A 12,372-nucleotide genomic window follows, 5' to 3' on the forward strand; every position below is an offset into this window, starting at 1 on the left:
ATTTCTAAAAAATGAATAAAATTTCAATTAATTTTTGTTTCTTCAAAATCTAAAAATATATGCAGATTTATACGTAGAGTTCTTGACATAAAATAATGCGTGTAATGTTAAATCTAAACCTCAGCACAATAGCACGGCACAGACTTTCTACATTATTACATACGGTTATAATTTCACATGTGTCATCTTGATACTCGACGCGTACATTCAACTCTTTCCTTTTTTTCTCCAGCGAGAAAGAAAGGATCCCAACAATTATATTTCTATATGTCGTTTTATTTCCGGGCTTTAAAGAGCTATACTGTTATCCGTAATAACGGTATCTATAACGATTCGTGGCCCTCATCAGCCGGTTATGTAAAATGATCGTGAACAAAAAATCTTAAAGGTCAAGATACTTATGTCTGTACCGTACGCCTTCTGTGACCTCTTTCTCGTCCCGCCACTTTCTTTTATGACGGCCACTTTTTCCAGACCGAAACTGCACGATCAGAGAGATAGAAACGATACAGACGCGAACGAAGATCGAATTAACGACGCGGCGTCGCGTCGTTGTAAAAGTTGCCGTTATATCGTTGAAAGGCGTGTACGGAATGTAATAAGAAAAATTTGACGCGTGGAAAGTATCATGTTTTGCATTGACCTACAGGAAACGACGGACCATACGTACGAGAAAAACGTAACGATAACGCGATACGAAACTTGTATCGTGCGCGTGTTGCATATGTAAACGCGCGACGTGGAAATGCACGCTTCGTGCGATCGTACGCGGCGGAGCGAGCCGCGTATGATCGCCGGAGCGTAAATCGCATTGAATGCAGTTGGTGTTTTTGAACGACGTAACGCACGACGCGTTTTTCGCGGAAACACGCATATGCGTATGCGAACACAAAAGGGATACCTAAAGGGACACATAAACAGTTCATACCGGGTCGAATGCATGGTCAGGCTTCTATTCTAATGCAATTTCGCGCAGAATTCAATATTACAATATTTGCGAGAGAAAAGAGATAAGAGAAAAGGAGGATAGAGAGGGAGGAAAATATTTAGAAACGAAAATAAGAAGAGAGAGAGCTTTTAGATAGAGATAAAGATAAGGTAACAATGGAGCGCGTGTGAGCGAAAGTAAGAATAGGTATTTATTAAGTGCAATATGGAGAGATAATAAGGAGTAAGGCTGTCAGTTTAAAAAAGAAATGGAAAATTGAAAGAAGATCGTACACATGTATAAATGTAAACGGATGTCAAGTATTATTATAAAAAGTATAAGTGTAGAAAATAAGTAGCATTAGATTTGATATAATGGATGGATAAGTGTGATAGAAATTTTGTGGTGTAAATTCCTTTCCGTTAGCCTTATATGCGCCGAAGAGAATATATGTTCTATTTTATTCAATTACAATATTTTTGCCCGTAAAGTTTCACGTCCGCGGATGTTTTCAGAACGTTTCTCGGTACAATTTACTTTCGCGAACTTTTTCTATTCTGGCTCGGAGAAGTGGAGCGACGATCACGGAGACAATCGTCATGACATGCGACACATCGTGCAATCGCATCGCGTTTCGAACGGTGATATCGCGAGAATGATCGATGGATTCGACGAGTAACGGAACGGCATTACCGCATGGACGTCGTACATTATTACCGCACGCAACAATGCGAAGATCCGGAAAGAAGGGCTGCTACAATCGTTTGCTTTTTTCCGCAACGTTTGCACGAACGTAAAGTTTTATCATTTCGAAATATGCCAACAAGAATTAATGTTTGACGATAGCAGCGCCTTTTTTTTATTTTTCTGAGATAACGATTCAAAGATATTTCGAGAGGTCCTCGCATTATCTAAATTTCCTGCGGACAGTTTATCCGAACATCTGCTTGCGTAAGCATTTACTTGATCTTCTTTAATCGATGTTCTCATCGCGTCGGCGGTATTTGCACGGCTTTGCCGTTTACGGATTTTTGGATACGCGAGTCGGTTGAAACTGCACTTAATTTCGATGTTTAATACCGTCAATAACAATACATTGTAAATCTTTGATACATGACAATACGATAGCTATATTATCTTGCGAAAGGAATTTTCGAAAGTTGTCCCGGACGATTAACAATTACTTCTTTTCGCGTAGTCATGTTGGAAGAGAAATCGAAAAGAAATCTAAATATGAACTTCGGACTTGGTAGTTGCAGAGGAAAACACGTTTCTTACGATCGATACGACGTAAAACTAATTACACTAACTGCGCAACAACGACAGTAATAGCGAAACGTTGTCGACGAAGATAATAATACGTACGCGAATTGGTCGGAGCGATCTTCTTCCTTCGCGCGAGCATCGGAGCGATAAATTCGAAACGACAGGTGGACGCGCGTCGTGGACGTCGGCCGGAAGACGTGGGTGTCCCTTCTGCCAAATCGCGTCGGACAAATCCGTGACGGATAACTGAAACGCGCGAGGCGAATGCGAACGTCCGCTAACGTTCGGACGCATCGAAACACTGCGAGGTACGGCGCGCTCGTTCGCGGGAGTGAGCACCGTCCCCACGTGACGAACGTAGCGGAGATACGATTGCGCGAGCGAAGGAACGAGTCGCGAATCGCGTTGATACGACCGCGAATGGCGCGGTGTACCGCCACCGGTTTCTACGTTCCTGGGCGACGCGACGCGACGCGGACGCGACGCGGACGCGGGGTGTCGTTAAGTTTTATATAAGGCGCGCCGCGGGCATTCGTCTTACATACTCCACCTACGCGTATACCACGTACCACCTCGTGTACCCACCCACGTGCACGCACGATCGGCGATCCAACGATCTTGTTAGATTTACGATCGGAGTAAACTTGTCGCTAATCCGATCTGACGCTTATACGGTGCGCTTAATACACTAACGCGGCTAGTAAAACAGTCAGAAGCTTTCAGTCGACGAGTTACTCCTGACACCGATGCCTCGATTAAACAATACCGCGGATTTACAATGCGTCGCGTGGTCGTTAGGAGCATAGATGTTTTCTGCTTTCTCCTTTTTCGCTCGGATGCACCTATTCGAACTTTGTTGACTAGAAAGCAAATTGTACCCAGCGCCGATTTAGCTGCTACGAAAGCGTACGCTTGTCCTAATTACGACGCGTATTTTGCATCTCTTAATTTCACGATTACTGTTGCAAGCACGAGCGTATAAAGAGAAACTAATATTAGCACTAGCATCTAGTTTTTATTATATGTTATATCTCGGCATAATCCTTTGCTTTCTCTCTTATTTTTGACAATACTTCTCTCTTTCTACGTTCACCTAGCTAAACCAAATACAAGTGTAAAGAGTAGAAAACCGCAATTATCAAATAATAATAACAAAAATTGTGCAGATCGCAAAAGGTTAAAATGAAGAGAAAGTATTAGATGCACTGTAGTGCATAAATGTTAATAAGCGGATTAACATAAAGTTTTTTTATTTAACATAAATAATAAAATACATATATACAAAATAGATAAATAATATTAGTTGGATTAAAATAGGGTTCAAAGTTTTTCAAGTACTTGCTATTCGATTAGGTCATGAATATAAATGTTAAACCGGTCGAACTAGAGCAGTGATTTCGCAATGACACATCAGATTACAGCTAATTTTGACACAGACGAATTGAAACCTAACGCGCTTACTGACAGTAGAAAGACTTTCATGCTATAAAATTTTGTACGGAAACAGGCATTTATTTTTGTTATCTATTTACACGTTCAACAAAAATAAATACGATTGTACTGATAAATCAGATAACGGCAGATACGATGAAATAATGTGAGCATACATTCCATGTGTCCATGTGTCTATACAAAGAGATTTTTCTATACGTGTGTTAACATGCAATAATATGTTGTTTTTGGAAGATATCATTCTCACCGCGTACCATCCGAAATAAGCCAGAAAACAAGCGCGCTCAGACACAAAGTGATTATGAAGAATGATTTGAAATTGATTAATTGCTTGTACTCACCGCGAATTTGTTTCAAATATTTTTCATTTCGCAAGTATCCGTTTTGCGATTTCAGCACGGCCTGCAAACATCCTAAGTTTTCTTTACATGCAGACTCCACTTCGGCCTATTAGAGATAAAAAAGGATAAATACTATTAACTTGTGTGTTTGTACTGTCATGATATAAATCAAACATAAAATAATGTATCTAATTAATCATTTTATTACATTCTATTATTCTATTTGACATAACATTAACAAAAAGTATATGAATAATTCTTATAATTAAACGATCATAATCTAGTCCAAAGTATCACATGATTATGTCTTGTATTTACTATGCACAACTTTTGTAATAAGAGGAAAAAAGAAATAATCGTGTACACTAAGTTAGACATAATTAAAGAATGATCTTGAAGTTCAATGCAATTATCTACAGTCTTTAAATAAAAAAGAAACAAAGAAAAGGGTAACAATATAATATTGCAAATTTTAATATAAAACCTTATATAACTTAATAAAACGGTATAAGTATACATAAATCTTATATGTGTTACAGGAACACAAGATTTTTTATGTCCTTAAGAGTAATTGAAATTATACATTAAAATATAAATAAAATATAATTTGTAGATTCTTATCGAGCAACGTTATAATGTAGGAAATTGATAATGTAGGAAAAGAGGCAACATTATAGTTAACGCAAACTTAAGTGAAATAATTAAACTATATTACATGCATTGATACAGTACATATACATACGACATGCAAACTTAATAAAATCACTACTTACGAGATAAAACAAAAGTTCGGATAAAGCGTATGAGAGATAAAGTTAAAACCGTATTCCATAAGCATCTATAAAATGTTACGGATACAGGACGTTGTATTGCAAGCATTAATAAGAAGATACGTACGAGTTCTGTAGGAACCACGCCACTGGATTTTACGAAAATATTTTCCGCATGTTTAAGCTGCGCTTGTGAATTTTCTGTGATTTTTCGTAAATCTTCCTCGTCATTATCACTGTCTTCTGTACTGTCGTCAATTTCCTAGAATACAATTATATTGCGTGAACGCCTGTGATTACGTAACACGTGGTATCTTCTTGGAATTTATGCCGAACGTAACATAGACACAATACATATACAGATGTATCGTCCATGAATGCGTCTATGAATGAGTCGAGTAGAGTTACGACCATTTATGTTAGACATTTTAGATTCTTTTTATTGTATTATCCAAAATAATTCTTGATTAATTACGAACAATATAGTTTATTATTGTATCAATATATCTTTATTTTAAGATTTGATTTATCAATATCGTAATTGTATAATCATCGAGATAGATTTTAATACCGAAATATTTCATTACTGAATTATTGAATTACTCATCATATTTATTTTATAGCAAAACCAATCAATAATCTGATAATTACGATTTAGATTGCAACAAGACTATAAAAAAACCTACATGCAATTAATACTATTACATAACATATTACGTAAAATAAAACACTTATATAATTGCTTGAAAAGTTTATTTATCGTAGCTATAATCTAAAGTGTAATACTTTATTGAAGTGTATTTATATCAATGTAATAATAAAAAAAATGGCACAATATTCAATATCATGATACATAAAAATTAATCATTAATATGATTAATTCAATTACATGTATTAAATCTCTTCTCTCCTTGCAGCAAAGTTTTTTTTTTATAGAAAGAATACGGATACTTGATCGAGACAGTATAATAGTAAAGCACCTACATGATATGTGCGAGTCTTAGGCAATGGCGAAGAAGCAGGAATTGCGCTTATACTGGATGCGCATTCCGACTGACTATCTATAAAGAGTCGATAGTCATCTCCAAACTCCAACAATTCTCGAGCCGTCTCTACATCTAATGGCTCGCTGTAAGTTTCGCTCATGTATTTTTCCTGCGGATCAACAGATTGATCAAAATAAGTAAAGACAAGACAATACTTTTTATAAATTGTTATTGTTAGTGTTATGAAATTTTATATCACCTGGTAATTATCCCAGGCTTGTTCGTACAACGAATTGTTACCAAGACTATTCATTTCCACGTCACTGTCTATATTCGACTGCTGATTGCTTAGTTCTTTGTTATTCAGTACGGTAGTGAACATATCATTAGCGTAAGCAAAGTGTCCTTGAGCACAATCACGATCCTCGCCTTCCGTTTCCAATGTGGAAGCAACTGATTTGCAACAGAGTAGCCTGAGCGGTGTAGGATTACTGACAAGCGTCCTTTCTACGTATAGTTGTTGATGGACGGTACAGCCTGAGAAAGATCCGGATTTGACGAGAGTCGTGGAATGACTATGGCAGTTTTCTTTCGGAACTATATGAGTTGTACGATTTAGATTCATTTTGCGAGAGGAACGTTGTTGATTTGAACTACCATCGCTTCCAGCAGAATGATGATTGGCGTGCGCACTTTCTGAACTAGATTCACTTTTACGACCCTAAATAAATACGAATCGATAATTTTTATCATCAATTTAAATTTTTACGAAATAAAGCTTGAAAGCTTTTTTTGTTAAGTGTATCTCTTACTCGATGAAATAAAAAATACATTTAACAATAATTAATTCGTTTCAAATATATTAATTTTTTTATATGTATAAAAATATCTCTCTTACCAAAGTCTTTTTACGCAATCTATTTTTCTTTCTGCGGAATGATATATTTCTAGCTATACGATCGTCAGAACACAAAAGAGTTTCTTCTAATAAAGTGGATGCAGAATTATTAAACGATTTTCGTGATCCTCTGCAATATAAATAATATTCACTGATAAACTCTATTTTTAAGTGCACGGATGGAAGTTGCGTATGAATTAATAACCAAATATAGGGCAAAACTTGATTGAAATATACAGATAAAAATGATTTAAAAAAATGTACTTACGCAGCATCGAAGGATACGGATTTGCTAGGTAGGGTTGGGACCAATTGATGAAGCGCAGTTTCGGATATGGACAACGGATTGTTTATCTGAGCTAACGTGGGATTATCTCCGATTTGAGAGATACAAGAAACACTCCATGGCCTAGATCCTTTCGCTTTTTGTTTCGATCGCATTACGACCTTCGGCGTATTCTCATCGGGAGGTATCTCGTTAACAGGAGTTTTCTGAACGTGATCGAGTATCTCTTGTGAAAGGGATTGCGATATAGCGAGAGCACCTTCGAATCGGCGATAGGTCGCGACGCTGCTCTGTAAATCATCCGACGATATCGATTGTCTTTCTTCGTCGGATTCCTCTGTCGTGTATTCACCGCTGGCGTCGCAACTATCTAATGGCTGTAATATACGTGCCGTTATACGTAATTATGCCGTGTTTTCTATCTCGTGCTATGTCTACTTAATAAAAAATTTGCAATAATTTTTATAAAAAAAAAAAGTAGGACACATTTTTATATATATACAAAATTTTTATATCAGCTATGACATTAATATTTGATTCGCTCTAGAAAAAGATTTGAAAATTTCTGTTCGTTCCGGTTTTCTAGAAAACTATTGATATAATTTACCTGTGATCTGCCCTCGTAATTTCTCGACGTGTACTTCAACCATTCCTTCACGTATTTAGCTCGATGATTATTTGTTATGTTTTTCTTTCCAAATTCTAACGGAAAAGTGCGCGAGGCCGTATATCTTTCTTCGCCGATCAAGTTCTCAACTTCTTTGATTAGCCTTTCGATACTTGATTTATTATTTTTCTTTTCGTCATCGCTATCTTTTTGCTGAGCTTCGCGGTCATCATGTTCCGTTTCTTTTCCGTTATCTAAATTCTTTTTTTGTGCAAAATGCATTTTTTCTGAGAGATCAATTCGCGGACTCTCGCCAAAATCTAGACGAACTACAACGTTCGTCCTTCGCTGCTCCGAAACGACAAGAGAGCCATTTTGACGGGCAGGAGTATAAGTCCACTCCTCCTCGGAGGAATCGTCCACTGTGTTGGATGATTCCTGGACTAGTTGACCACAATCTGCCTCGGAGTCAGTGTCGAGATGCTTAAAGTAGAATGTAGCGCAGTTCTTCGATTTCCTGTCAGACCTAAACATCAGGAAACAATCTGGTGTCGGTTGTGATTTCAGCGGAAGTCGAGAAGAATCAGGGAAATCGATTAGGCTAATCGGTTGCCGAGTAATCAGAATTTTACCGTTGCGAGATAACAAGGTGGGACAGAAAGAAAATGCGACTCACGTGTTGAATGAAGCAGCCTCATCCGTTGCTCCACGTTTCACAAGTTCGCTCGTCCGTAGATCGTTGTTCGATTTTTCAGTACTTTCGATTTGCACGGTGCTTGCCGCGTCGATTTCGTCGCACGTCTTCTGCATCGCCGCCGCCGTCGACGTTGTTATCGGCACGGTGTCCGGTGTGGGCGGCATTTCGTGTTGCTCGTTGTCGCTCGCTCCGCTTTCCTCGACCTCACCCTCCTCCCCTCGATTCCCCGCGATAGATGTAATGGAACTAGTGGCCTCTCGTTTCGCCGGTTCGTCGGACCTTGCGTCCATCACACACAGCTGACACAATTCATCCTGCATGCCGTAGAAAGCGCGTGTACTAATTATTGATAGCGAACATCCCGCGCGCATTATCAGTAAATGCTTGCTTGACAAGACACGATAGACGAACAAGATTTCTAAGAAGATTAATTTCCTTCTTTTTTCAATTCTATTCTTCGTTTTATTCGAAAGCGAAATGAGCAGTGAAATCATCGGCAAGGAGAACTATCTTATTGATTACATGCAAGTTTTTAAATGTGGTATACAATATCGATATATTAAAGTGAAAGAATGATCTGGACGTGTATGGATATTTGTGATTTCACTAGGTGCTACTTTGGAAGGTCTCTCTCTCTCTCTCTCTCTCTCTCTCTGCCCGGATACGACACGGATGTTAGGGTTTTTGTTAGAAATTCGAGCATTATTTTTTCTCGAGATGATCGCCTGGCGTCTGGCGTACAGCAGTCCTTTTCAACACTGTACGTGCATGCCCGATTCGTTTTACAGAAGCCGTTCTTCTTCGCGGCCTTCTAGACTTAGTCCACTTAACACATTCGGATACGCGGCTCTTCTCTAATCTACGCAGTAAAGTGGTAGTAACAACGCTCTCTTATCTTTCGTTAAGGCTGAAAGACGACTTGGTTTAATTCCTGCAGTTGCGATATTCTTAAGAGGAAGCATCATTCGCGAGACGTATTTCGCTCGGACGCGCTCATCGAGGTTGATTGAGCGCGTTAATAAAAATTCCCGTCTATCACAGTAATGTACAGCGACAATAATTAATCACGGTAAGATCCGCCCACTATCGCTCGCATCGAAAAAATGCCGACGGTACTACTCGCCTCAGAGAGTAGAGTTAATATTTCTACGCATGAATCGCGCAGCGCTCGAAAACCAGGTCAATGACTTGTAATAGTCGTGTTTCGCGACAGCAGAATGGAGAACAATAGCAGCCGTCGATTCGTGGAACGACTACGTAGACCACTTCCTGTCTTTTGCAATTATTTGCAAAAATTGCGGAAGATAGAGAAACGCGAGATAAAAACACAAGGGTATATTTTTATATACGCGACACATTTTATTATACAAGAAGCATGCACCGCAACAAAGACGATTCATTCTTTGATCTAAATATCTATAAACTGTTTTTATGCCGATATCATTGCGTGATCGAGTCGTTCTTATCTCGTTGAGATTATTCAACGTCCCACTGAATAGACAAATGTAACATTTGTCAGTCGCGTGATTCATTCCCGGCACGATTTCCAATATTTCCATAACGATGACTCTTCGCTGTGCGGTCACGAGAGGAGAGTCACGGGGATGGTTGGTAACGGGTAACGGATAACGGGGAGCGTGCGTTTCAACCGGCGATAATAGTAGACCTCGATCGAAATCGCGTAATCGAACTCACACGGACTCGTCATTCACGTACCTCGAAATACGATCCTTCGCTGATGGACTGATTCTCGGAAAAGGCGTCGCTGTCGGACTGATCGGTCCTCTCATTGGAGATTGGATGATCGCAGTACTCGGACCTCGAGCGTCGGGCAACGCGCTTCGCGCGTTCGGTGCGGCCCGAGCGAGCGGACTGTCCCGGCGATTCCGCTCCGGAGCCACGCGATCGTCCGCGGCTCAGACGGGGCTGTTTCGTGACTGGTTCCTCGTCGCTGTCGCTACTGCAGCCGTAAGGCACGGCGTTCTGAAATATTCAATCGAATCTCTTTTACTCGACGATCCCAACAACGCGCTGGCGACATAACTCTGCCGCTCGCAGCAAATGTATCCTACTATTCGCGATATCTCCAACACTCCTCTTATCATATTCCAAAATGTTGAACGGTACGCTTCTGCACGAAGACTGCCACTTATCTCTGTTTTAATAAAGTTATCGCACGACTATCAGCACGACTGTGTCACACGACGCGGTTGGAATTGAAAGAGAGAGAAATATGGTTGGTCGAACGCTTGACGTATTACTGAGTTACTCTGTCCAGAGACCGGATCTCCTCGTACCTTCGACGGGATACCTGAGACAGGTCCCATAAAAGAAAATCTCTCGACAACATATTACAAGCTTAAACAGGTAAAGGGCAAGGTAGGGTAACGGTCGGAACGTCAGACAAGCTCGTAGATTATAAGAAAACGTATACGCCTTTAATATTCGCCAATTAATATTTACGATCGATTATGTTATTTGATTAGTATTATGTAAATATTTTTTTTTTTTTGTAAAATTTATTTAATGATACACAAATATTCTTTTTTTTTCTGGATGATTAAATAAATTATCTAGGCCTATTTATTTCACGTTTGTTTCATAAACTCTTATAAATTATCAAACTAAACCGATCTGAAATTGAAATTTTCATTTTATCAATAGTCCTTGTGCTCGGTTTGTCGACACGTAAGTCATTAAATTTAATGGAAGGAAAGTTATTTCATTTCATTAAAGAGGAGTGCCCGCGTTCGCGGTGAGATTTGAAATATCGATTTGCTTACTGTAGTTTTCTTTCTGTAGCAGCAACGAATAAAACGTCTAGCGGCTGTGGCTACGCGATATACGATTCTTAATGGTCGTCAATTGTGAAGCATCTCCGTCAATTGCAACCACTAACAGATTATTGCTCGGCTCCACCTTTTATTTCCTGACATCGCCCATTCGCTCATCCTCATCGATCGATATTGTCAGACGCGTTTTCCCACAAGTTTCAGTTTAATTACTACTATCAGCGCAGCGGGAGGAATGAAATACCGACGAGGTTTAATACGAGGCGGTGCGGCGCGGCGCGGCACGGCGGAATGAGCACAACGTTCCATACTTTTTTAACTATATTTTATCAATATTTTATTTGCACTTTAATCATCTTTACGCGCAATGTCTCTCGCTCGAGGCATTGCTCTCTGTGAATCTTTGAATGAAAAAAAAAAAAAAAAGTAAAAGAAGGTCATAATTATCTCTGGGAAAATTGAATGCCTCCGTTTATAAGTATGCCGTTTAATCGCGTCGACTCTTTACATCTCGAGTAAGATGTAGAGGTAATCCTCCGTAAAAGGTAAGAGACGAATAATAGAACCGTTACCTTATTTCTTATATGAGATACGAGGGTCTCAATGTGACACTGCCACTCCAAGGCACGTAGAAACAGAAGATGCCAACGTCGCTCCAATGATCTTACTATTCGCAAAGGCTGCGAGGATTGCTGTTTCTTATCTCGCTGCGGTTCCTGTTCCTCTTGTTGCTGTTGCTGCTGCTGTTGATACGTAAAAACTTTGTCTCCCAATTTGACAACCGAACTGACGATACGCCCGTGCGCCTCTATATCTCGTTGGAGTACCTGCGTACAGAAATTTAGCACATTTGTTATTATCTTTGAATTGAAAAAAAAAAAAAAACAGAAAAAATATTAACACAGAAATTGAGTTCTATAAATGTTAATTGATCTTTATAGATCATAATATTTCATCTAGATTCATAACAGGTATTAGAAAACGTATAGCGTCTAGATGCGCGAAACGAGTAGTTATCCAACGACACCGATGATGATTAATAATGCAGCGAGGGCCAGCGGATACGGCGATCGGTGTCGGAGGAAAGTAAGCGCGGCTTAGGAGCGCGTACCGTGCAAAAACACGAACCGACACCGCGCGCACGCCAACCAGAACGTAAAGGTTAAATGTGCGCGCGTACAAAAGAAACGCTTAAAATTCTTTATTACTTCCGCGAAGTGAGTCAAGTCGCCGTGCCGCCAACCGATAAGTCCAGGTTTTCTCTCTGTTTCTTTCTAGTTGACGTTAACGCGCGCGCGATATTCTAGTGCGCGAGCGTCCGCCGCCACGCGCTCCTCGACGTCTCCTCG

The 12,372-nt window shown here is 39.6% G+C and overlaps 1 protein-coding gene across 1 annotated transcript in view; it reads right to left on the bottom strand.

Annotated features, from left to right (window-relative positions):
* Window positions 1-12,372, bottom strand: part of LOC105200379 — a 41,962-nt gene that overhangs the window by 17,158 nt on the left and 12,432 nt on the right. The window contains exons 7-16 of the mRNA XM_011167905.3: window positions 11,596-11,850; window positions 9,948-10,214; window positions 8,211-8,545; window positions 7,535-8,060; window positions 6,910-7,304; window positions 6,642-6,771; window positions 6,003-6,464; window positions 5,742-5,912; window positions 4,885-5,019; window positions 3,988-4,093 (exon numbers count right to left, since the gene is read on the bottom strand). Coding sequence (XP_011166207.2) covers window positions 3,988-4,093; window positions 4,885-5,019; window positions 5,742-5,912; window positions 6,003-6,464; window positions 6,642-6,771; window positions 6,910-7,304; window positions 7,535-8,060; window positions 8,211-8,545; window positions 9,948-10,214; window positions 11,596-11,850 — 2,782 coding nt within the window. The remainder of the gene's footprint in view (window positions 1-3,987; window positions 4,094-4,884; window positions 5,020-5,741; window positions 5,913-6,002; window positions 6,465-6,641; window positions 6,772-6,909; window positions 7,305-7,534; window positions 8,061-8,210; window positions 8,546-9,947; window positions 10,215-11,595; window positions 11,851-12,372) is intronic.

Source organism: Solenopsis invicta, chromosome 4, assembly GCF_016802725.1.
Source record: "Solenopsis invicta isolate M01_SB chromosome 4, UNIL_Sinv_3.0, whole genome shotgun sequence".
In the NCBI taxonomy this organism is placed as follows: domain Eukaryota; kingdom Metazoa; phylum Arthropoda; class Insecta; order Hymenoptera; family Formicidae; genus Solenopsis; species Solenopsis invicta.